The sequence below is a fragment of the Cervus canadensis genome, chromosome 22, assembly GCF_019320065.1.
Source record: "Cervus canadensis isolate Bull #8, Minnesota chromosome 22, ASM1932006v1, whole genome shotgun sequence".
NCBI lineage: Eukaryota > Metazoa > Chordata > Mammalia > Artiodactyla > Cervidae > Cervus > Cervus canadensis.
The window spans coordinates 31058976-31086382 of NC_057407.1; the positions used below are offsets into that span (position 1 = coordinate 31058976).

At 40.8% G+C, this 27407-nt stretch overlaps 1 protein-coding gene across 2 annotated transcripts in view; it reads left to right on the plus strand.

The window, feature by feature from the left end:
• Positions 1 to 27407, plus strand: part of GXYLT2 (glucoside xylosyltransferase 2) — a 75985-nt gene that overhangs the window by 17703 nt on the left and 30875 nt on the right. The window contains exons 1-3 of one of the 2 annotated variants that reach the window (XM_043443123.1): positions 31 to 71; positions 4145 to 4337; positions 9591 to 9722. In XM_043443123.1, coding sequence (XP_043299058.1) covers positions 46 to 71; positions 4145 to 4337; positions 9591 to 9722 — 351 coding nt within the window. In that variant the 5' untranslated portion in view covers positions 31 to 45. Of the gene's footprint in view, positions 1 to 30; positions 72 to 4144; positions 4338 to 9590; positions 9723 to 27407 lie in introns of those variants that run through there. The other variant, XM_043443122.1, reaches the window with a different exon arrangement.

Here is a 27407-nt window from a genome sequence, read left to right on the forward strand (position 1 = left end):
AGCTGATGCCATCCAACCAGTGAGCTACAGAGAGGGGATGGATTCATGGAGCATTTAAAGGATGACTCAAGGTGAGAAGAAAAGCAGAGTGAGTCCAAGGCAATCTGAAACCTATTTCTAGGACCTGTGTAAAGACTCTTTTTTGATTGCTAAGTTGTAAGTTTGTTTCATGCTGACTTAAAGGGAGGAGAATTTTTTGGCTTGATCAATAACCTTCCAGGGTTAAAGCCATACACCTGGATTCAGGTGCCCAAGTAATGCCGTTTGAGATCTGACCTGCCTCCTTTTGGCTCTGCTTTCCACTCTGTTAACTCCCATCCAGGGTCTACCAGTGCAGTAGCTGAGTTGGTTGCCATCAGCTTCAGCCTCAGCAGCAGGCCTGTAAAACTCCTGGACAGCAAATGTCTACTCCAGTCTTCTTTTATAAAGTGTAAAGAAGAACATAGTTAACCATCAGTCAGAGCAGTGGGAGTACAATTCCCATCTCCCATTCCCCACCAACACCTGGCAGCTCAGGGGGTTTAGAAGTCTGAGGTCTGTAGCCTGGATGTCCCTTGACCCTTTCAGGGTCTTCAGGTGACATTTGAGAGGGGTTTGTGCCCCATTGGTAAGATTTGGTGGAAGGCACACCATTTCAGCGCCCTTAAACTTGATTATTCCTTGTAGCCACAGAACACGAATGCTTATTACCTGAAGCCTGCGATTTTTAATGTAACATGAGAGGTAGCAGAGTAGGGGCAGCAAAGGTCTCATTAAATCACAGCCACTGCTACTTGAACTGCCACCAGGAGAAGCTTTATTTGTCTTTTTTAGTACCTGTCACCAGACACCAAAAAGGACTGCAGGCCCCAGCCCCGGCTCTGTCTACCAAGCAGGCCCAAATCACTGAAGCCTGCAAAGAAAAGTGGCCTGCTGTGCTGCAGGGAAATGCAAGCTTTTTTTAATCAAGAAGAAAATAAAGTATTTGTCACATAGTTTGGGCACTTGAATAATACAGACAATTATGTCATGCATTTCTGTGTACCCTGCTCTCATCTTAAGAAATAAAAACTTAAGTGCCTGGAAGTAACCACTGCCTTGCCTTTGATGTTTCTCATCCTCATAACATGATGACTTTTACTCCATATGTCTGTGAACAACACGCAATGGTGTTTGCTGGTTTTTCGGCTTCATCCAAACTGTCTCATTCTATCACTATCCTGCTACCAATTGCTCTTTTTCCTCTTTGTCCTTATGTTCGTACATGACCTTCTGAGATGTTTATTTTCACTGCTGTGCAGTATTCCACTTAAACATGTCAAATATATTCATGATTCTCCTTTGCATGGACAGGAAAGTTATTTCCAACTTTGCAATATTATAAATAAGACTGCTGTGAGCATTCTTGCATGGGTCCTATGCAAATGTGCAAGAGTTTCTTCAGGTCTCATATGCAGGTGTAGAACCAGCAGAGTGAGGGTATATATATATCTTCACTCCTGATAGATGTGACCAAAAGACTTTCCAAGGTGTTTAGGTCAACTTAAATTGCCCCAGCAGCATCTGAGCTGTCCCCCACCTTCATATTCACTCTGAAATGTGTATGGTCCAACTTTTATTTTTTAAATTTCACCAGTCCAAAACAACATAGAATCTCCTTATTGTTTGAATTAGTGTTTTCCTGATTACTGAGGTTAAGACATTTTATTCATGTAGAAGTCCGAAGTATAGAGCTAAATTAGGTGGAGTTGTTCTCTTTGGAGGTGGGGTAATGGCTCATATTTAAGACAGCTAAGCTGTTGCTTTTACTATTTTAGTACCTGTGGATACTTGTGTTTCTAAATATTGAGCATAATTTTAAGCAAACGAGTATGCATTAAATGTTTTGTAGCCTATTTTGGTTGGTATTTTGACTGACTTTTTCTTAATCGACTGTGGTTTTGGCATTACCTGTGACACATCCTTCCCATCCCTTTACATAAATTAGTTGGGAGTTGGCTTTAATAGCAGGTATGAAAGTCCATCCATGAAGCTGAGGGAGAGAAGACATCTGAGTCCTGAAGGCAAGGATTCTTGAGTTTACCAGGCATGCTTCTGATTTAGCACCTTTGCTGTGACTGTCCCCTTTGCCTGGAATCCTCCTCACCCACAAAAACATGTGACTCCTTCCCTCCCCACCATCAGATTGTCATTGGATCTCGCCTTCTCATTGAGGACTTACTTCCCTGACTTTGCAATGTATAGCATGTTCCAAACCACCAGACACTCCTGTATCCCTCATGGTTCCACCCTGTATTTCCTGCTTGCTGGATAACTTTCTTTGTGAGTTACTTAATTATTATTTGCTTTGACTGTTACTCTTTCTTTGTCTTTCACCTACCACCTGTAGAATGTAGCTTCAGCAAGGGCAGTCATTTTGATCTGTATTGTTCACTGCTGTCTTCCTGCAACCAGAAAGGTGTCTGGCACATCGTAGGCACTTTATATAGATTTATGGAGTAATGGGATGGAGTGAGCAAGGAAAAGAGAGCAGAGAAGAGCATTTCTGAGAGACAGTGCATGTGCTGGGATCTGAAGATGACTAGCAATGAGATGGAGAGCTGCAGTCTAAGTGTGACTGTGATTGTGAGTGGCTGCCCACCCAGGCTCCAGGCGCTGGAGGCAGATACAAGAGACCTAAGTAGAAGCCACAATCAGCAGTTTGGACTTGATCTACAAGGCAGTCAGGAGTCTTTACATGACTTTTATCCAGGGAATAACACAATCCTATTTGCATTTTAGAAGACCATGACTCTGACGCCAATGAGGAGAAATCATAGATGGGGATAAGGATCAGATTGGAGGTGGGAGGACCATCTCGGGGGAGTCACAGTGATCTTGGTGAGGGAAGGTGATGCCTCATCAGGTAGCAGCAGGGAGCTGAAGAGACGAGGACAGTCTCAGAAGATACATCTCTACTGTCCTCTCCTCTGATCCCCAAAATCAGTAGAATCTGAGTAAGTCTATGCATCTGCACCTAACTAAGCCAGGAAGCCATGCTTCTACTCAGCATGCTCTTAAGTAATCAAACTGGAAAGTCTTCCGAAGTGTTCCACCCACATCTTCAACTTTCCTCTTGGTGAAAGAAATCTGGAGCACGGCCGCCTTTATTTGAGCGAGCAGTGAATAATGGAGCAGCACGCTGATTGAACTCGAAGTTTTTGGAAGGAAGGTAGCATTCCACATCCAAGCTCCCCTGGCCTCCAGATCTCTTGTGCAAGTAAATTAGTTTCATTTGTCTCAGGGCACCTTTTTCCAGGCCAACATCTTCCAGCTTGCCTGCAAATGTTTCTCAGTGGTGTGTTTGAGGCTTGGCTGTGTCTCCTTGTCTGGAACAAATTTTTTATTACGAGGAAATAGCTGGAAGATGATTCTGGACTCTTGGACCCTGTTCCCCTCTCAGCTGTTGACTGGGTATTTGATACCTTGGTAATTTTCAGCTTAACCTGTCCTCTCTCCTGCCTGCTTCTCATTACTAAGCATTTCACGCTGGAAGCTGAATTTCATACCTACCAGCTCAGCAGTCTTGAGCGAGACGGTTAAGATTAACACCTGTTTCTGTAAGACTCTCCCAAGATGTCACGGAGGCCCCATGTGTTGTTTTCTTTGCTCACCTCCTGGGTTTGCATGATTTTCCTTTGGTCCGGTGGTCATGCCTTCCACTTCAGCCTAAAACCCTCCAGATGATAGGAGTATCATGTTGCTTGTTTCACATGGGAAAGCCACTGTCCACCCTCGACTTGTTCAAATTGCATTCAAATCTAATTTCCATGGCCCATGTGAGTGGGAGCGCCACAGCCCTGTGTCAGCTGTCAGAGTTTAGCAATACCATTTCCAAACATGGGCCAGTAGGCAGCCAGCAGGCACTAGACAGCTGAATGCTGGCGGAAAAAAGCCTCAGACACCTATAGCAGTCCAAACAGTGACTCATCCTGCTATTGCCAGGATAAATATGGGAATAAAGGGTATTTTTCTCTAAGCAGGAAGAATTGTCAAAATGCTTATCACTTTATAAAGTATAACAGATTGTGCCTGTTCGTGTTTTGAAATGTTCTAACCCTCCACTAGCTTTTATTTTTCTCTTATGAGTTTAATAATAGCTTTCCCCTATTTTTCTTCTTTCTAGGAGGCCTGGAGAACTCAGGAGTTTCCAAGCTGTGCTGCCACCCGAGCTCTGGATCCACTTGGCGGTGGTGGCCTGTGGCAATCGGCTGGAGGAGACGCTTGTCATGCTCAAATCTGCCGTGCTCTTTAGCCACAGGAAGATGCAGTTTCATATCTTCACCGAAGAATCTCTGAAGCCTGAGTTCGATAAGCAGGTGATTGTGCAGAAATTGTGGCACCGAGTGTAGACAAGAGTGCACTGTGGACATGCATATCCTGTTTCCTAATGTATTTTACTGAAGACTCAGCTGTGTGCCCACGAACACTTGGCTCTGAGCCGTAAAGTTGTCCTCTATAACACAGGGATAATTACACCCCCTTAGAGAGAGATTGGGAGGATTAAATGAGGATCAAATGAGATGATGCACTTGAAGCACTTGACCCAGGGCTCCACCCCTCCTGGTGTTACCGACATTGTTCTCAGTGGGAGTCACGTAGCTTATTTTTATCTGTATATATATATATATTTTTTTTGAATGACAAATAATATGTGCTCATCAAAATAAATTCAAACAGGATGTTATAAATGTGAAACCTAGAAGTCCTTGCTACCCTTCTTCCCCCACAGAAAACTACCAGAGTCAACACTTTTGAGTAATTCTTCCACATTTTTTTCACATACAGGTGTGTGTATGTGTATTTGTGTATCTGAGAGGTTGAGTATGTGTGTGTGTGTACATGTATATGTGTGTACTCTTCCTGTATTGAGGAACAAGTGACAGTTTCCCGCCAGTACAGGGGAGCTTTGGAAACACCTCTTTTCTCTGGGCTTGTTGCGTGTGCGACTATAAACCGAGCTTTGTTTTCCTGGCAAGGCTTCTCTTGCAGTGAGTTCTTGAGTGCTGGCAGAGAGAGCAGCTGTTTTGTTTTGTATCTACCAACTTATGTCACTGGGGCTACATCCTGCCATCCGGGCAGCCACACTGAAAGGCCAAAGCAGAATGTTGGGTAACTAAAGACAAATAACTGAAAGCTGGAGAATGTATTATGATTTCTAAAGAATAAAAAAATCACTTTGACATCCTCTCCTAGAGAAGCCAGGGAAGAAACTGTCTTGGGACTTGAAATTGATTGGCAAATACCTTGAGAAAGGTCTGCATCAGGGGAAGGGGCAAGCAAAAACATTGAAACACATGTAGGTAGCTTCTCTGAAGCTGTGGTATAAGAGGAATTATAATGAATGATAATAGTAATCATAATTTCAAAAATAGAACCGCCTTTATCAAGGGCTTATGATTTATGATTACTGTTATTTAATCCTGATAACAATCCTTTGAAAAAGTTAATAACCATATCCATAGTTTACTAACTAATAAAATATCTGTATTTTACTAACTGAGATCTTTGAGGCTTAGGGAGTCTCAGTGATTAACTCATCTGATGTCAGTTCAAGGTTTCTGACCCATAAACCTAACTCGACTACTTCTCAAACTAGTAGACAGAAAACCCGGATTCAAAACTCAGCTCCACTATTTACCAGCTGCCTGATCTTAGGCAAGTCTCGGGGGCTTTTTTTGGGCTTCACTTTCCCCCTCTGCAACTTGGGACCATTGGGAGTGATAAAAAGAGATGCTTATCTGTACCCAAGATAGGCTAGGTCAGGCTGCAGTAACAACTTCCAGAAAGTTCAGATACTTTCCATACGCCTGCTACATGTCTCAGAGGGCCTCTCCACACGGCCCTCTTAACCTAGGACCACAGTTAACAGAGACCATTCTTGCAAGCAGCTGGCACCTGCTGGAACATTTGGCCTCTGCAGTTCTTGAGATGCCACTAAAGGAAAGATAGGGACTATCAGATCCCCATGGTGCCTTTCACTCCCTCCGCTTGACACTGACATTTCTGTTCCTATTTAACTGTCCAGCGGCAGCCAGTCACAAGACCCACCCAACTCCAAAGGGGCTGAGAAGTATGCTGTGTTCAGGAATGGAGCGGAAGTGGCTATGGGCCAACACTAGTCGGGTCACGTACAGTATCCATTGAACAAGTATTTATTGAGTACCTACTACATGCTAGAAGTTGGGGCATGAGAATGGAACAGAACAGAATGCAGACTTAAATTTTAAAAAGAGAAGGAAGATGTATATATATAATTATAGATGTGTAACAGGTTGTGTTTTCCGAAGGGCCCCCAGTGATCCTGCCTCCTACTATTCACACCTTTATGTATTTTCCTCCTGCACTGTCCCAGGGCTGGCCTGCGTGACCAGTAGCATAGGGAAGAAGTGATGCTATGTCACTTCTGAGATTAGATTTAAAAAGTCATTGCACCTTCCATCTTGGTTGCACTCTTTCTCTCTTGGAGCCCAGCTTTTATGTCAGAGCAGCCCTTGCAGAAGACCATGCATCGAGGCATGACGACTTCTGGCCGACATTCATGTACATGAACTTGGAGACAGGACTTCTAACCCCATCCAACCTTCAGATGACTCACCCTCAGGAGGGTTCCTCAGCCAGAACAACCCAGCTCACATGAGATAATGAATGTTTGTGGTTTTAAGCTACTAAGTTTTAGGGTAATTTGTTATAAGGCAAGAGCTAATACAGATATTTCTATATACATAATATGTGTGTGCATGGATGTTTAGTAGCCCACCAGGCTCCTCTGTCCATGGAATTTTCCAGGGAAGAATATTGGAGTGGGTTGTCATTTCCTTTTCCAGGGATCTTCCCAGCGCAGGGATTGGACCCACTTCTCTTGCATGTCGTGCACTGGCAGGCAGATTGTTTACCACTGTGCTACATGGGAAACGAAGAGTCAGAAACAATTGAGCGACTGAGCATGAGCACATAACATGTATGTGTGTATAACAGAGTATGCCAAACGTCCTGCCATGTGACATCTGAGGCTGGCTCATAAAAAGGATACAGCTTCTGCCTGGTTATCTCTCGGGATGCCTGGCCCTGGAACCTAGTCACCATGCAGTGAGGAAGTCCAAATTCACCCATAGGAAGAAGCCCACCCAGAGAGAAGTCAGGTCCCCAGCTGGTAACTAACCTCCACCAGCAGACATGTGAGGACAAGCCGTCAGATGATTCCAGCCCCCAGCCTCCAAGACTTGTAGTTGAGGCCCCAGACATTGTGGAGCAAAGTCAAGCCGTCCCTTCTGTGCCTTGTCTGATTTTTTGATCCTTGGAATCTGTGGGCGTAATAAATGGTTGTTTTATACTACTGAGTTTTGGAGTAATTTGTTATGAGCCATAGTACCTGGGACGTTATAGATTAGGAGCTATTGAATGGGAAAATTTTGTAGCTACCTGTGCAGTTGTGTTACGTTTTGCGTTGCTCAGATGACTTTATCCCTTTGATGGCTCATTTCCTCAGGTCTTTGTTAGACCAGTGAAGCTCAATTGCAAAGGAAATTATAATAGGGTGTTAAAAATCACAGCAGGGCATATGGCCCCTTTCTTTTCCATGCTGAGATTATGGTGCCAGTTTAGATGTAAAACATTGGCTCTTTCTAAGTCACAGAATGTTTCTCAGCTTCAATTTCTTTATTTGTATCAAGCAAAAATCTATCATAGATACACAGAAGGCACAAATGATTCTTGCTCTGCTTGTTGTGGAGTATAATTGTGAGGCCGTATCAGATTCTGCAGATTCCATGGAATGTTTCTGTCTGGTGGGTACTGTATTAGCCCTGAAACTGTAGATCAGCAGCGTTTGGTTTCTGCTCAGCCATGTGAGATGCTGGTGTGGAGGGGCAGGTTATCGCATCCTTCACAGGGTTGTCAGTTAGTTTCAACACTGAGGCATTGTGGGAATATCCAGAGTGTCTTGTGATAACTTTCTGGGAGGCTCAGGGACACATACCTCAGCGTCAGAACAAAACAAAATGCTAATTGCCATCATGAACCCTCTGGAAACTGCATTGTGGGCAAGTGCTGTTTTATTGAAGTAGATTCTTTTTTTTTTTAAAGCTGTTTAAGAAGTAGAGTTTTTTTAAGCTGTAGATATTGGTATTTGCCATCTACATTGTTGATATTTAATATTTGAAAGTTTCATTTATTTTTGTCATCTCCTAATATAAAAGTTGAAAATGTCAACTGGTTGATTTCTTAACCTCTTCAGGCAGTTCACAATCAAATATACAGTTTAACTTTGCCCCAGACTCAGAACCAGAAAAAAGTAGGACACAGAAGTGGGGACAGCCACCAGCCCATTCTGGTGGGGTGCATGAAACATTGACATTCTGTAATGGTAGATGTAGAACATCATGCAGTTGTCAAAACCCATAAAATTGGATGATACAAAGGATGAATCCACATGTAGACTATGGGCTTTACTTGATAATGTATTGATACTGGGTCATCACTTGTAACAAATGTGCCACATTCATACAAGATGTTAATGATGAGGAAACTGTGGCGTGGGGAAGGGAAGGAGAAAGGATTATGGGAACTCTGTGTATTTCCTGGTCAATTTTTCTGTAAACATAAAGCTGCTCTGAAAAATAAAGTCTATTGATTAAAATAATTTTATTATAAGATTAATATAAGCAGAGAAAGTAATATACACTCCTTGTAAAAGTTTTAAAGAATACAGAAATATAAACATAGAAAATGACACCCCCACCTCTGTGGGTACCCACTTTTAACAGTGCAGTGCATGTCTGTTCAGATTTTTCTCTACATGTAAAATACACACAGGTATTTTCCCCTGTGTGACAGAACCATATGATAAATTTCTTTTTGCACTTTGCTTTTTCTAAAACCTAACTATATATTGTAACTATTTTTTCATAATGGCACATATGCATGTGTGCTAAGTCATTTCAGTTGTGTCCAACTCTTTGCGACCCCATGGACCATATGTAGCCTGCCAGGCTACTCTCTCCATGGGATTCTCCAGGCAAGAATACTGCAGTGGGTTGCCACATCCTCCTCCAGGGAATCTTCCCAATCCAGGGATCAAACCCATGTCTCATGTCTCCTGCATTGGCAGGCGAGTTCTTTACCTCTAGTACCACCTGTACTTTACCTTTACAATAGTCCACTGTGTAGTTCCATCATAATGCACTTTCCCAGTTCCTTATTATTGACTATTTAATTTGTTCCCAAGGGGATTTTTTTGTTTTGTTTTTTATTTTTTACTAAAAACTATGTTTTTGTGAAAGTCCTTGTACCTCTGTCTTGGGGTTTGTTATTACCACTTTCTAAATTGCCCTCTTGGAAGTTTTTTATAATTTACCCTTCCAGTGGTTAGGTGCAAGTTTCCCATCATCCTTGCCAACTCTGGATGCTGTTTTTTAAAATCTTAACAATTCAGTGAGCACAAGTTGTGGTGATAAAGTTAAACTTTCTTTGCATGCTACCTGAATAATTTCTACGTTGCCACTCAGAAGTTTTAGGTGTTTTCCATATTTCTGGGGTCTAATCACCCTCCCCTTACCTGCTATCTTTTTCAGCTTCGACAGTGGCCTGACTCATATACAAAGAAGTTTGAGCACAGAATCTACCCCATCACATTTTCGGCTGGAAACCCTCAGGAATGGAAGAAATTATTCAAACCCTGTGCTGCCCAGAGACTCTTTCTTCCGGTAGGAACACCTGCTTTTAGTAAGATGCTGTTTAGGAGAGAATTGCATTTGGAAACATCATGGAATTAACTCTGGTTTGTTTAGAGACATTTTAATTACAGTGGTTATAGTGGAAAATATGTTCCTCTTAGATTCTGTAGTTGATGCTCTTAATGATCTGGGTGTACAGAGAAGGTCCCTATGGTTGAGAAATTGTCTTTCTCAAAGACTGAGGGACTGAGAGTATCCAGAGCATTCTTGATTATGAGTCCTTGTGACTGTGGATCCACATTTACTAGCTCTGTGGCCCTCACTAAATCTAAACTTCTCTAAGCTTCACTTTCCTCCATAAGCTTGGCACATAGTTGATGCTCGATAAATGTTATTTTAGGTTATTATTATTTCTCTTAAAATAATAACTACTGCTAGATGTAACTATGTTGTTGTTGTTGCTTTAGTCACTAAGTCGTGTCTGACTCTTGCGACCCCATGGACTGTAGCTGTCACGCTCCTCTGTTCGTGGGATTTTCCAGGCAAGAATACTGGAGTGGGTTGCCATTTCCTTCTCCAGAGTATCTTCCTGACTCAGGGATTGAACCCTCATCTGTGACATTGACAGGCAAATTCTTTACCACTGAGCCACCAGGGAGACCCAGCTGTACTTTGCTAGGGAATGATTCAGAGAAGGTCCAGAGTTTCAGTTCACCTTTTCCATTTGGAGTGTTCAAATTGAATGTCTTTGTTTCCTTTTTAAAAAAAATCCTAAATAGAAAAGCACCAAAGATATACCAAAACTGACAATATCACTGAACAAAATGGAAGCTGTGACTTGTGCATTGCAGCCTTGACATTTGTGAAGGTCATGCTTTCAGTAAACGTTTATTGAGTGCCCATTAGGTGCTAAGCTCTGGCTTAGTGATGGCGATATGCCAGTGAGCAAGACACCCATGGTCTTTTTTATTTTTTTTAATTTTTATTGAAGTATAGTTGATTTACAATGTTGTGTTACTTTCTGCTGTACAACAAAGTTAGTCGGTTATAACTAACATATATCCAGTCTTTTTAAGATTCTTTTCCCATACGGGTCATTATGGAGTATTCAGTAGAGTTCCCTGTGCTACATAGCAAATCCTTAATAGTTATTTATTGGTCTTGCCCCCTTAGAGTTTGACTCTAGCATGGAAATGAACAAGAACTTAGAAATGTGATCCATGCTGAGATGGAGAACAGAGTCTCATGGATGTATGTAACATAGGGTTACACTTTGATCTGGGAGATATCTAGAAGGTTCTCTTGAGGAATGGCTTTTATGCTGAAATGTGAAAGAAGGAGTAGTAGCAGGGGGTGGTCACTGGGTGACGAGGGTCTGAGAAGTAACGAGAGAAAAAGGTTCCAGGTAAATGGAATAGTAGGTACATAGGCCCTACTACAAAAGGAGGAAAGCACATGTTTGAGAAGATAGAAGATTCCAGCAACTGAAAATAGAGTGCGGTGGAATAGAAGAGGTTGACTGGGTCTGGGGCTTGCAGACTCTATAAGCCATGTTGGGATGTCTGGTGTTTGTGTTCAGGACAGTGAGATGCCATTGAACAATTCTTAGCTTGGAAGTGAGGTAATCTGACTTGGGTATTGAAGACGATTCAGGGATTTCCCTGGTGGTCCAGTGGCTAAGACTCCATGCTCCGATGCAGTGGACTGAGTTCAGTCCCTGGTCAGGGAACTAGATTCCACATGCCACAACTAAGATCTGGCACAGCCAAATAAATAAATACATATTTAGGGGGAAAAAAAAGGATTCACTGGTTCATTACAGTACGGATAGTGGAATTGCTGAGACCAATTAATACTGACTTCAGCTATGGCGGTTGGTTGCCTTAGCGATGGATGCAGACCATGCCTCCATCCCTATGAGAGGTAAAGTGGAGGTGAGCAAAATTTCACCAAGGTTTCTGATCTGAACAGCTGTTAAAGTTGATCTGTTTGAAATTGCCAGGATGCAACTCTTTATGACCTACAAAAAAGGCTGTTTCTTTTAGTTCATATGAGTGTGTGTTTGTGTGTGTGTGAGCTCAGTTGTGTCCAACTCTTTGCAACTCCGTGGACTGAAGCCTGCCAGGTCCTCTGTCCATGGAATTTTCCAGGCAAGAATACTGGAGTGGGTTGCCATTTCCTACTCCAGAGGATCTTCCTGACCCAGGGATCAAACACACATCTCTTGTATCTCCTGCACTGGCAGGCAGACTCTTCACCACTTTGTCACCTGGGAGTGTATAGTAGTGCTATTTAGAGACAGAAAAGGGGACTCGCCTGGAGATCCAGTGGTTAAGACTCTTTGCTTCCACCATAGAGGGCATGGGTTCAACCCCTGGTTGGGAAACTAAGATTCCATATGCCACACGGTGGGGCAAAAAAAAAAAACAAAAAATGTAAAAACAAAACTTAGAGATGGAAAAGGCTATAAACAAATACCATTATTTGTAAGGGAGAAGATGAGTTTAATTAGAGTCATATTTTGATTTTGAGGTACCTGGGAAACACCCCCACAAGGAGTCCTTACCATCTGTTGGTCTGAAACCCTAACTGGCAAATGGCATTTTTAGCGTTTCCTACTCAGAACCTGTGAAAAAGAAACACAACCTGGATGTACTATTGGTGGCGATTTGCTGCACAAGTTCACTGACTACTAAATGAGCTGTTTTTCACACGGTACAACCTTTAGTGCAGGTTGTGAGATGGGATTCACTACATGAAACAAAGCAAGGTGGCTCAGATGGTAAAGAATCCACCCACAGTGTAGGAGACCCGGATTCGATCCCTCGGTTAGGAAGATCCCCTGGAGAAAGGAATGGCAACCCATTCTAGTATTCTTGCCTGGAGAATCCCATGGACAGAGGAGCCTGAAGGACCCCTGGTTACAGTCCAGGGGTCTCAAGAAGTCGGAGACAGCTGAGCAATTAACACTTTCACTTCACTTTCAAGAAGCAACTACCCTAAATCAGAAGTAAAATCTCTGGGTTGGTGTTATGAAAACCATTTGAGAAGACAAGAAAAAAAATCTCAGGCTTCTGCTTAACTGTTTTAGGGGGAAAATACTAGAAATCCCAAGTTATTATTGGAAAATTGTCTCCCCAACCTACCAAAAAAATAGTAACAACCCAGTAGAAGACATTTGAATTTTCCCTGACCTTGAATTGTGGCTTTACTGCCACTACTAAAAAAACAAACCTACCACTTGATGGTTTTCATTCATCCCCTGCTGAACAAGTCTATTCCATTTTGAATGACAAATGAGTGCTGGTATTCCTTATCTGCTTTTGATAATGGAAACTAGCCCTTCTTAAAAATAATAAAGAGAGATTGTGGTTGGCAGGACATTTACTTTCCCTGACTTGTATATCATAACAGAAGATTATAAACATGGAGTTTCTGGACATCAGTGAGATATATTGATCCTCTTGGTAATTTGAAATAAAGTCTAGGTGATGTTTTCCTTGAAATTTGTCTCTATAAAACCAAATCAGGGGTGCTGCTCAGTCAGTGCAGAGGAGATGGAGATCCTAAAATGCAAACATTCTGGCCCTGGTCAGTCAAATGACTACGAATCACAGTCTTACCTCTTTTCTGAGGGGGTGTCATCTGTAGATGAAACCTTTTCTCAGGTAAGTGAAAGAGAAAGTTGCTCAGTCGTGTCCGACTCTTTGCAACCCCATGGACTATACAGTCCATGGAATTCTCCAGGCCAGAATACTGGAGTGGGTAGCTTTTCCCTTTTCCAGGGGATCTTCCCAACCCAGGGATCGAACCCAGGTCTCTCACATTGCAGGAGGATTCTTTACCAGCTGAGCCACAAGGGAAGCCCAAGAATACTGGAGTGGGTAGCCTATCCCTTCTCCAGTAGATTGTTCCAATCCAGGAATTGAACTGGGGTCTCCTGCATTACAGGCAGATTCTTTACCAACTGAGCTATCAGGGAAGCCCTTTTCTCAGGTAAGATTTTACTAATCAGAGCACGAACCTTTGCAAGTCATCCTATTAGATTCTCAAATACAATTAGTGGAATTCAGATCACCAATTCAAGATTTATGAAGTCCTAAATCAATCAATCTAGGACATCCTGGAATGTGAAGTCAGGTAGGCCTTAGGAAGCATCACTACAAACAAAGCTAGTGGAGGTGATGGAATTCCAGTTGAGCTATTCAAATCCTAAAAGATGATGCTGTGAAAGGGCTGCACTCAATATGTCAGCAAATTTGGAAAACTCAGCAGTGGTCACAGGACTGGAAAAGGTCAGTTTTCATTCCAATCCCAAAGAAAGGCAATGCCAAAGAAGGCTCAAACTACCGCACAACTGCACTCATCTCACACGCTAGTAAAGTAATGCTCAAAATTCTCCAAGGCAGACTTCAGCAATACAAGAATCGTGAACTTTCAGATGTTCCAGCTGGTTTCAGAAAAGGCAGAGGAACCAGAGATCAAATTGCCAACATCCGCTGGATCATCGAAAAAGCAAGAGAGTTACAGAAAAACATCTATTTCTGCTTTATTGACTATGCCAAAGCCTTTGACTGTGTAGATCACAATCAACTGTGGAAAATTCTGAAAGAGATGGGAATACCAGACCACCTGACCTGCCTCTTGAGAAACCTGTATGCAGGTCAGGAAGCAACAGTTAGAAACTGGACATGGAACAACAGACTGGTTCCTAATAGGAAAAGGAGTACATCAAGGCTGTATATTGTCACTCTGCTTATTTAACTTATATTCGGAGTCCATCATGAGAAATGCTGGGCTGGAAGAAGTGCAAGCTAGAATCAAGGTTTCCGGGAGAAATATCGATAACCTCAGATATGCAGATGACACCACCCTTATGGCAGAAAGTGAAGAAGAACTAAAGGGCCTCTTGATGAAAGTGAAAGAGGAGAGTGAAAAAGTTGGCTTAAAGCTCAACATTCAGAAAACTAAGATCATGGCGTCCTGGTTCCATCACTTCATGACAAATAGATGGGGAAACAGTGGAAACAGTGGCTGACTTTATTTTTCTGGGCTCCAAAATCACTGCGGATAGTGACTGCAGCCATGAAATTGAAAGATGCTTACTCCTTGGAAGGAAAGTTATGACCAACCTAGACAGCATATTAAAAAGCAGAGACATTACTTAACCAACAAAGGTCCGTCTCATCAAGGCTATGGTTTTCCCAGTGGTCATGTATGGATGTAAGGGTTGGACTATAAAGAAAGCTGAGTGCTGAAGAATTGATGCTTTTGAACTGTGGTGTTGGAAAAGACTCTTGAGAGTCCCTTGGACTGCAAGGAGATCCAACCAGTCCATCCTAAGGGATATCAGTCCTGGGTGTTTATTGGACGGACTGATGCTGAAGCTGAAACTCCAATACTTTGGCCACCTGATGCAAAGAGCTGACTCATTTCAAAACACCCTGATGCTGGGAAAGATTGAAGGCGAGAGGAGAAGGGAACGACAGAGGATGAGATGGTTGGGTGGCATCACCAACTCAATGGAGATGAGTTTGGGAGTTGGTGATGGACAGGGAGGCCTGGCATGCTGTGGTTCATGGGGTTGCAATGAGTCGTACATGACTGAGTGACTAAACTGAAGATTATAATAATGTTCTATGCCTTGTTCATAACACTTGCCATAAACATCCACACTTAAGGAAGAAGTCAGGGAAGAAATGTCAAGAGAGACTGGATAAAATTGCTTATGTCTTGACCTATAAATATGTCCTGTGTGTGTGTGTGTTAGTCACTCATTCATGTCCGACTCTTTATGACCCATGGACCATAGTTATCTAGGCTCCTCTGTTCATGGATTTCTCCAGGCAAGAATACTGGATTTGCCATTTTTTTCTCCAGGGGATCTTCCCAACCCAGGAATGGAACTGGGGTCTCCCACATAGCAGGTGGATTCTTTACCAGCTGAGCTACCAAGGAAGCCCATAAAATCTCACTAATTCCTATTTAATATAGAAAAGGTGATGTGAATTCACAAAACATAAATATGTCCTGAGAATTTTTACCTCTGTATTTCCAACCAACTTGTCCCATTCTTTAATATTTCAAAGTAATACCATGCCAAATAAAAATCTTAATTACCTAGATTTCCTATATAACATCAAGAGCAACAACATATAATCTTCCCTTTGCACTTATAGTTTGTTAAAGAGGTCTTTATCTGGTTCCAGTATTTGGAAGACTGTATGCCCACTAGGAATGTTCTAATGTGTCTGCCATATGTTGAGGGAAAAGAGAGGTTTACTTGGCTTATTAGAACTTTTTTTATTAGAACTTTTTATAATTAAGGTAAGGTTTTGTATTATCAATAATATGTTTCAGAATTAGCAATTAACGTTGAGACTTCTTTGGAAAGAACCTTTTGTATTTCAACAAATAGTGACAGGCAAATAGGAATATATTAAAAAGCCTTATTAAGAGGAACATCAGTTAGCATCATCATAAATGATGTCTGTATCTTTCATCAAGCTCTAAGAAGCCTTAAATTATCAGGATGAAGTTAACTACCTAAAAGATCACATGAAAACAACCCTAGACACCAATTTTGCTGAACAAGTTTTCCACAGTACTTATCGTTTACTCACACATTATTAAACATTTGACATTCAGGATATTAGTTACAACTCTTGGTTACCTGTGAGAGAAACTCAATTTCAACTATGAATAGCTAAGCAGAGAAAGTGAAAGAGGAGAATGAAAAAGTTGGCTTAAAACTCAATATTCAAAAAACTAAGATCATGGCATCCAGTCCCATCACTTCATGGCAAATAGATGGGGAAACTATGAACAGTGACAGACTTTATTTTCTTGGGCTCCAAAATCACTGTGGATAGTGACTGTAGCCATGAAATTAAAAGGCGTTTGCTCCTTGAAAGAAAAGCTCTGACGAACCTAGATAGCATGTTAAAAATCAGAGACATTACTTTGCCAACAAAGGTCTGTCTGGTCAAAGCTATGGTTTTTCCAGTAGTCGTGTGTGGATGTGAGAGTTGGACTATAAAGAAAGCTGAGCACTGAAGAATGGATGCTTTTGAACTCTGGTGTTGGAGAAGATTCTTGAGAGTCAGTCCCTTGGACTGTAAAGAGATCCAACCAGTCCTTCCTAAAGGAGATCAGTCCTGGGTGTTCATTGGAAGGACTGATGTTGAAGCCAAAACTCCAATACTTTGGCCACCTGATGCAAAGAGCTGACTCATTTCAAAAGACCCTGATGCTGGGAAAGATTGAAGGCTGAAGGAGAAGGGGACGACAGAGGATGAGATGGTTGGATGGCATCACCAACTCAATGGACATGCGTTTGAGTAAACTCCGGGAGTTGGTGATGGACAGGGAAGCCTGGCATGATGCAGTCCATGGGGTTGCAAAGAGTCAGACATAACTGATCGACTGAACTGAACTAAAGCAGAAAAGGCAATTTATTCACTTACCTGACTGTGGAGTCCAGATCAGAGGACCAGTCTCAAGCACAACTAGATCCAAAGGCTGCTGTAATGTCGCCAGGGCTCTCTCTCTCTCTCGTGGTCCTTTGCTAGACTCACTCCGTGAGAATGATGATTGCTTGAAGAGCCTGAGAATCAAGTTCTAGAAGCTTAGCTACTGCAGCAGAACAAGAGCCTGGCAGGGTGGTGACATCTGAAACGGCGGCAGGAGAGTTCTGGAAATTGCTCCCCAGTGAAACAAGCATAACTTATATATATATATATATATATATATATACACACACATGTATATATATATTTTTTGAGACTTTTTTATGTGAACCTTTTTTTTTTTTTTAATTTGTTTCAATATTGCTTCTTTTGTTTGTGTTCTGGTTTTCTGGCCCTGAGGCATGTGAAACCTTCCCTTCATTGGAAGGCAAAGTCTTAACCACTGGATCTTGAGGGGAGTCCCAGGACATTATTTTTAAAACAACTATCTAGAATCTTTGGAAACTGTCCTAATGGCCTAAGCAAATGAGGAAACAGATTTCTTACTCAAGAAAATCTACTAAAACTTACTAAGAAAGAGTGAGAATCTGTGCCAGTTGAGTCATGACCCACTCCCTCCCTCTCCCCTTCTAGCTCAGCATGGTGGAAACCCAACTCAGTTCAGTCAAGAACACAGAAATCCTTTCCTCCACAGCTCCCAACTGAGGGATATTGTATTTTCTTGGGTGCAAGGGGTGGGGAGGTTATTAGCATTTCTCATCTCTACCAGCAGTGTCTTACAGAAGCTTAAATTCCAGGCAAAAATGGCCAAGGGTTCAGAGACTCCCTTCATTAAGAGAAAGCTTCATGAGATCAAGAAGCTAAATAAACTATAGGCCAGTTAGTTTACAAGGGAGAACCAGGGGAAGAAATATAAAAAGTGCCCTTCTGGTCAGAACAAAGCTTAATGACCAGCTTCTAAAACTGTCCCCACAGATGTGAATTTAATGGATCATCCTGCATAGCAACTGTGCTCAGGCCATTGTCAAAAATAGAAGAGCAATCAGCTGCAATTAGTGAAGGCTAACAGCTGGGTATAATACCAACAGTGGTGAACAGGTTATGAGAAAGCTTAGAGGAATAGTCAATCAGTGAGAGTCCTGATAAAAAACACTGTCATCCTGGGTGACCATGGGTATACACAGGCTGCATCCTCTGTAGGAAAAACATCATAGATTTCACACACAAGATGAAGTGGACTACACTGAAATAGTCCAGTCCAGATACTAAACAAATAAACAACATCAACAAGCCCTGCACTTTTTGGAGTGGGGTGTAGCGTGGGCAGGGGAGAGTTCTCCAAAGTTGCTACAACATCCTAAAATGTATTATCATGCTAAAATATATTAACATGCTAAAAATATTATCTAAATTTTTTTCAACAAGAAAATATAAGGCAGGCAAATAAATAAGAAAGTGTGACTCATTCACAGGAAAAAAAATGCAGGCAACAGAAACTGGTGAGAAGACCCAGCTGTCAGATTTAGTAGAAAAGGACTTCAGAGAAGCCATTATAAATGTATTCAAGCTACAAAAGGAACCTGTGCTTAAAAATGTAAAATAAGACATGATGATGATGTTTTGTAAAATTGAGACTGTCAATAAAGAAATTCAATTTTTTTTTAAAAGAGCCACATAGAATTTCTAGAGTTGAAAGGTAAAGTAACTGAAGTGAAAGAAATCAGCTATGGATTTGAACTTAAAGTAGAAAGAATCAGTAAACTTGAAAATAATCAAATATTAAGATTATACAACCTGAAGAACAGACAAAAATAACAAATAAAATGGAGCAGAGACTTGGAGATGTGAAGTACCATTAGACCCACCAGGACATGTATGATGGGAGCGCCAAAAGGAAAGGAGAGAGAGAAAGGAATAGAAAAAATTTTTGAAAAAATAATGGTTGTAAACTTGGAAATTTAATGAAAAACAATCTACACATGGAAAAGCAACTCCAAGTAAGATAAACTCAAAGAGATCCGCACACAAATCACGGTAAAAACCCTGATAGACAAAAACAAAGTCTTATGAGCTGCAAGAGAAAAATACTTGACACATGTAAGGCAACTCCAATAAGATTAATAGGGTACTTCTCATTAAAAATTGTGGGGACTTCCCTGGTAGTGGATCTGAGCCACCAAGGAAGCCCCGAGTATACTGGAATGGGTAGCCTAGCCTTCCTCTAGGAGATCTTCCCAACCCAGAAATCAAACCCGGGTCTCCGGCATTGCAGGGTGATTCTTTACCAGCTAAGTTACCATCAATTCCTGGCTTGGGAAGATCCCCTGGAGAAGGGATAAGCTACCCACTCCAGTATTCGCAGGCTTTCCTGGTGGCTCAAATGATAAAGAATCTGCCTGCAATGCAGGAGACCTGGGTTTGATCACTGGGTTGGGAGGATTCCCTGGAGGAGGGCATGGCATCCCACTCCAGTGTTGTTGCCTGGAGAATCCCACAGACAGAGGATCCTGGTGGGCTGCAGCCCATAGGGTCACGCAGGGTCAGACACAACTGCAGTGACTTAGCACCCACGAACTGGGAGCTGAGATTCCACATGCTGCATGGTGCGGCCATAGAGTGAAAAAACAGACTGTGGATACCCTGAGACCATGAGATAACATTATTTGAAGTGCCAAAAGATGGGGAGAACTGTCAACCAAAAACTTTATATCCAGCAAAATATTTTTTAAGTTGAAGGTGAAATAAAGTCACTCCCAGATAAACAAAATCTGAGATAATTCACTTACAGCAGAACCACAAGAATAAAGGAAGTTCTTCAGTCTGAAAGCAAATGACTCCAGACAGTGATTAAAAAATCATGTTAAAAAAAAGAGTATAATAAAGGCATTAATGCAAAAGAAAATATAAATGAGTATTTCTTACCCTTTATTCTCTTGATTTAAAAAATGATTGTATAAAACTTTATGTTCATATTTTGGATTTGTACTGTTAAAATATATTTAATAATAATAGCGCAAAGGAGGTTAGATGAAGAAAAATTGTATGGAATACGAAAATGACACCAGATAGTAACTTGAATCCACAGGAACAAATGAAAAAAATTAAAAATGGCATCTGAAAAAGTTAATGTAACAAACTCCATAAATCTATACTTGTTCTTCCTCTCTCAGCTTCTTTAAAACACTTAAAATTATATGAAGTAGCAATTATACTGTTGGGCTTATAACAGTATCAATGTAATATGTTATATTACATATACATATATAACAATGATGTTATTGTTATATGTTATATATATACATATATAACAATGATGTTATTGTTATATGTTATATATATATATGTTATATATATACATATATAACAATGATGTTATTGTTATATGTTATATATATATATGTTATATATATACATATATAACAATGATGTTATTGTAATATGTTATATTACATATACAATATATAACAATGATGTTATAAAATGGAGAAGAGGAAATAAGAGTTATATATGACTGACATTTGTATATCTCACTGGAATGTAGTGTAAATCTGAGGTGTATTCTGATAAGACATATATGATAATCTCTAGAGCAACCACCAGGGAAACATCTCAAAAAGCATGGTGAAAAGAAATGTATTAAAATGCTGCATTCAGAAATACTCAGTGCAAAAGAAAAGACTAGAGTAATAAAAAAGACATGATACATATTGAAAACAAAAATAGTAGACATAAATTCAGCTGTCGATAATCACATTAAATAAAAATGGTTAGAAGTCCAATCAAATGATAGAAATTGCCAGAGATAGATGATAAAGAATACAATCCAACTATGTTCTGTTTACAGGAGACATACCTCAGGTTCAAAATACAAATAAACTGGAAAAGATATGTCAATCAGACAGCAACCACAAGGAAGCTGGACTGGCTATACTAGTATCAGATAAAGTAGAATTTAAAAAGCAACATTAGTAGAGAAAAACAGGCATATTTTGTCATGATGCACGTGTTAATCCACTAAGAAAATCTAAGAAAATAAAGTAGAATTTAAAAAGCAACATTAGTAGAGAAAAACAGGCATATTTTGTCATGATGCACGTGTTAATCCACTAAGAAAATCTAATCCACTAAGAAAATCCACTAAGAAAATGTTGTAAACATTTATGCACTGTTTTTACATTTATGTAAACTGTAAAAGCCCCCAGAGTACTTGAAGCAAAAACTGACAGAGTTAGAGGGAGAACTAGGCAATTCACCAATAATACTAGGAGATTTCAGTGCCCCACGTTCAATAATGGATTAAGCAGTAGGCAGAACATCAACAGGGGATAAAAGAACAACATTATAAACCTGGTATAGCCAAATAAATAAATAATAAAAACAAAAAAGTCAGAGAGGTGGCTGTTTCATCTAATGCATAGAAACCAGCACAGAGGGTCAAAGAAAGTGAAGATACAGAGGCATATGCTCCAAACAAAAGGAAAAGATGGGGTTAAGTCACTAACCTGATTAAGAGTTTAATGTAATAGTTATGAAGATGTTCACCAAGGTTGGGAGAGCAATGCATGAACAAAGTGAGACTTTCAACAAAAAGGAAAACTGTAAGAAAGTGCCGCATGGAACTGACAGAGCTGAAGAATACAATAACTAGGCTGAAAAATTCAGTGGAGGGGTTCAACAGCGGACTGGATCGAGTGAAATAAAGAACTTGAATTTTCAGAACAATAGCGAGAAAACGAAGAGTGTATTAGGTGTCAGTAAGGTGGAGGGTTGGGGGATGTTCACATCAAAGGATCAGGAATCAGAAAGGCTTCAAACTTGTCAGCAGCAGTGGTGGAAGTGCTAAAATATTGGAGCAAAGCCTTTGAATTCAGAGGCAATATTATTTCTAACCTAGTTTCCCTACCAGACAAGCTACAGATGAAGCATGTGGGTAGAATCAAGACATTTTCAGATGTGCATAGTTTCAAAATATTTACCCCCATCAGTCTTCTCTCTGAATGATGTGCTCCTCCAAAACGAGGGAGTACATTCAGAAAGATAAAGATGTGCCATCCAGGCAGCAGACAGTCCCACAGAAAGGAGGCATGAGAGGCGTCTCAGGGGAAGGGAGATGCAGAGCATCCTGATCAGAGCAAATCAGGAAGCTGAAGAGAAACTTTGCTTGAAGTATAAACAACTAAGCAAACTCACAACAGGAAAAAACAAACAAAACACCACTGTTAGCAATTTCAGGGAAAACAAAGTTATCCAGAAAGGGAAAGTCTGGTTTGTGCCATGGCTTAAATGGAATCATGTTAAATAATCATCATAAGATAACATTGTGTGTTGATCAAAATGATATTTTGATGTTGCTGTGTTGGGAAGATGAGGTGTATATGTGAGCAGTGTTATGGAGTTGATAGTTTTTGTGGAAAGGACCCGAATTCCCTTCTCAGGTAGGAAATCAGTAGATGAGATGTATCTGACATAGTAAGAAATATCTTCCTAGAGCTTCTAAGTCCCTTGGAATTTCCTGGGTAATAGGCATGTCTTTTGTCCTAATGAAATGACTTGGTAGGCTTCTGGATAGGGGCTGGTGACTAGAAAGACCAAACTGTGATTAGAAGCTTGGAACTTACAACCCTACCCCCATTCTCTAGGAAAGGGAGAGGGCGATTGGAGACTGAGTTAATCATTGATCACGCCTCCATGATGACACCTTCATAAAAATCTGTAAACAAGGAGGTTCAGGGAGATTTTGGATTGATGAAGACATCCATGTTCTGAGACAGTGGTGCAGACTTCATGGAGACAGAAGCTTCTGGGCTCTGGACCCTTCTGGATGTCATCTTATGTACCTTTTCTTCTGTTTGCTCATCTGTATCCTTTTTTATATTCTGTATAACAAACCATAAAAATAAGTGTTTCCCTGAATTCTGTGAGCCATTATACCAAATCATCAGACCTGAGGAGGGGATCATGGGAACCCCTGATTGGTAGCAAAGTCAGACAGAAGTGAAGGCAGCCTGGGGACCACTATTTATGATCAGCATCAGAAGGGGGAGGGCAGTCTTGTGGGACTGGGCCTTTAACCTTTGGTAACTAACTGCAGTAGTTCTTACTAACTCAGATAGTGTCATAATTGAATTGTAGGACACTCAGTTGGTGTCCAAAGGACGTGCTGGGGAATTAGTTGGTTTGGAGAAAAGCCCCGTACATTTGGTGTCAGAAGTGCTGTGCATTCAAAGAATTAAGTTTTTCTTTTAGTGTGTTATTTAGAGACGTGTGTTATTTAGAGACTTACTCAAAGAACTGGAATTGGTTGTTTGCTGTGAGGGGGAGGAAATGTGGCAGGAGATGTTAAAGATATTTTTTATTTATCTGTCCATATGTCTGTCTGTCTATATTTAATTACTTACCAAGCCTTCATTAACTGCTCAACCCTTGTGATTCTAGTAGAAATGCATCCACTACAGAATTTCCTGCTTGTTCAATGGTTAGCTCTGTGCTTTGACTGCTGAGGGCTCTGGTCAGGGAACTAAGCAAATTACCCACTAGTAACTCTTTTTGTGTGGGTTTTTTTTGGGACCATGCTGCCTGGCATATAGGATCTTAGTTCCCTGACCAGGAGGTCAAACCCACGCCCCCTGCAATGGGAGCTTGGAGTTTTAACCACTGGACTGCCAGCAAAGTCCCCCACTAGTAATTCCTGAAATCAATTTTGTAGATAATGACCAGCTCTTTTTAAAAATGAGTAGAATTGAATAAGGGACATGCATTACTATAGTAAGACAAATAATATTTTTGAAACTGTTTCTGTTTTATGTATTTATGTGTGCACGTTCTAGCATTGTGACATAGATGCCTTTCTTACTGTGGGCTACAATTGAAAATACTTTGAGAAATGAGGCTTTAAGATAGGTCTTCAGGACGTGCCACTGAAAGGAGGGGACGGTACGGTTGGTTCACACAGTGACATGAAGACCACACAATGTGTTACACAAACACGTGATAAGGTCCTCGGATTGATGAGTTCATCAGCTCTTCTCAGCTCTTTGAGGAATGTACTGATTTGTAACATTTTTTCTAATGAGGAAACTGAAATTAAGGGAAGTTTACCTCATTTTTTTCCTTGGGTATATCTTAGAGCCTGGATTGAATCCCAAGTTTATCCCATAGTCTAGTCATTCTGTCCGACTTCTTGCAATTTCTAAATGCCAAATTTTTCTTCTGTATTTATAGAAAAGATTCCCAGGATGTTCCAAACTACCTCCTTTGGAAGATTCCCATGAATCTTCCGTCGTCATTTGTTAACTGGGTATAAAAATAGTACACATGTCTTTGTTCAGACTCACTTGTTCAGTGAGGCTATTGTATTTAAAATTGCTCCTCTCCCTCACTCTATTTTTCCTTCTCTGCTACAATCTTCAAAGTTTCACCTATACTTTACTTACTTGTTTTATTTTTTGCTTTCTCTCACTGGCATCTAAGTCCTAACAGGGGAAAAGTCTTTGATCTCTAACACATCGTGCACTGCACATATTAACAGAAGGTACTCAGTAAAACCGTTTGGATGGTATGGATGAGAAGGAAGGTAGGTAGAAAAGCAGGAAGGAAGGATAGAGGAAAGGGAGGGAAGGAGGAAAGCTGGATGATTGGAAGCGTGAATGAGTGGACAGGGCTTTACCAAGTTCATCAAAGGGTCGTAGAGAGGATTTGAAGTTTTTAATGCTTATAAAGTGCCCAGACTTGAACCCTATAAATATTCAGTAAATGTTAATTGAATTTCATTCTCATATACAAGGAAAAGGAAAATATTCTTTGAAAACCAGTCCAATTCAAATGAAGAGCTATAGTTGCTTGCAACCCAATGATCCTGTTTCCAGCAACTCCCTAGCAGAGGAGACAGTCTCTGAGAAGGCACCATCTGACTCAGAAACTGGACTCTGCTTTAAAGGACAGTTGCCATGGCTAACAGGATGTCTGCAGCCAGCAAGAGAAGATAGTATGTACTTGCTGGCTGGGATTGCAACACCTGATAAGAGGAGGAAGCAATCCAAAGGGATGATGGGAGCAGATGGAAGATCTGAGAGAGCCAGTATCTCAGAGCACGCCAGAGAAACCAGACACCTTCAGGAATGCAAGGCCTGTGCAAAACGGCCTGCATTCAGTTAGAACAGTTGGCCCCACAGCTGAGATGATGAAATCGAAGACTAAACACAAGCTTGACAAGCCAGAATTTTAGGAGAACCTTCCTGAACAAAGCCATCATTGATTTGCTCAATTCAGAGGCAATCTGAATCTTGTTTGCATGGTGATCAAAGATTAAACTGATTGAAGAGTCTACTTCATTGATGGGAATGTCAAGTCAGTTTATTTCTCTCCCTTGATTCTTATCTCCTTGTAGCAAAGATGTGAAACAACAGACTAGTTACAGCTCAAGCAGGCAGAATTTTGTTAAACAGACAGCAGATAGTACACCCTTGAGATATGAGAGTGGGCTGACCCCAAAGGAAACAGGCTGATCTCAAGAGTGGCCTCCACCTCTCTTAGCTTTCCTCTTTCATACTTTCTGTCACCTCCCCCTGGAGCCTTGATTGGCCCAGCCTTATGCTAAATAGGGCTTGTACCTGCCACCAATCAGGAAAGGGAATGCAAATAGACATACACTCAAGGCCAATCAAGGAAGGGGGCGTGTTTCCCCACTGGAGATTCTCCTCTGGTTCTTGACTTCCTCTTTCCTGGGCTTTTTCTTTTGTTTGCCTTCTTTGTGGTTCTTCCAGCCAACATCTTGGACTCCTTTTTCTAACTATCTAACAGGAACATGTGGGAATGGAGCAAGGACACAGGTACAATCTGCTCTTTGTTAAAACTTCACAAAAATCAATATGCAAGTTATATGTCATTCCACAAGAGGGCACAACAGAAGCAAAAATAAAAACTGCTATACTTTGATTTTCTCCTGTACACTTTATTTATTTATTGGCATGACGCCTTTAAAACATTTTTGTTATTTTCAAACAAGCACAGTGACCTCTTTGGTACATAAGTTATAGTTTTTTGTTGGTTTATTTTTTCAGAATGAGGGCATTATAATGCTTTCTCTTTTTTCCCTTGGAGTACAGTTGCTTTACAATGCTGTGTGTCTCCTGTACAAGGAAGGGTATCCGATACACATATCCCTTCCCTCTTGGACCTGCCTTCCACACCCCCTCACCCCCCATACACCATTGCACCCATCTAGGTCATCACAGAGCACCCAGCTGATCTCCTGTGCATTTTAAGCTAGCGATTTAGTGATCCTCGTTTAAAATCTCAAAACAGTGCAAGTGGTGAATCACTATTTAATCGAGTGGATATTTATTTTTGTACAGATTTGCAATGAAACAGGACAAAAGAGCACTATAAAGGAATGATACTTTCCAAGTGTTCATAATTCTCTCCCCTATCTTAAACAATTTTAACAGTATAAAGGATATTTGAGAACATACAGCATCAAACTGAAAGTTCTTTGTTCTCTGCACATCTAAAACTAAGGGGAAATATTTCAAAGTAGATAATTACAAAGTATGTGTTGGTGGGAATATAAATTAGTGTAGCCACTGTGAAAAACAGTATAGAGGATCCTTAAAAAACTAAAAATAGAGTTGCCATGGTTGGTGGTGGTTTAGTCCCTAAGTCGTGTCCGATTCTTGCGATCCTATGGACTATAGCCTGTCAGGCTCCTCTGTCCATCGGATTCTCCAGGCAAGAACACTGGAGTGGGTTGCCATTCCCTTCTCCAGGGGATCTTCCCAACCCAGGAATCAAACCCGGGTCTCCTGCTTGCAGGCAGATGATTTTACCAGCTGAACTATGAGGGATTCAAACGATCCAACAATCCAACTCCCGTGAATATATATGGAGAAAATTATAATTTGAGAAAATGCATGCACCCTGATGTTCATAGCAGCACTATTTACAAGAGCCAAGACATGGAAACAATTTCAGAGTCCATAGACAAATGAATGGATGAAGATATCATACATATACACAATGGAATATTACTCAGTCATAAAAAAGAATGAAACAATGCCATTTACAGCAACATGGATAGACCTAGAGATTATCATACTATATGAAGTAAATCAGAGAAAGACAAATATCATATGATGTCTCTTATATGTGAAATCTAAAATATGATACAAATGAAATGATTTACAAAACAGACAGACATAGGAAACAAACATATGGTTAGTTATCAAAAGAGAAAGAGGTGGGAAGGGAT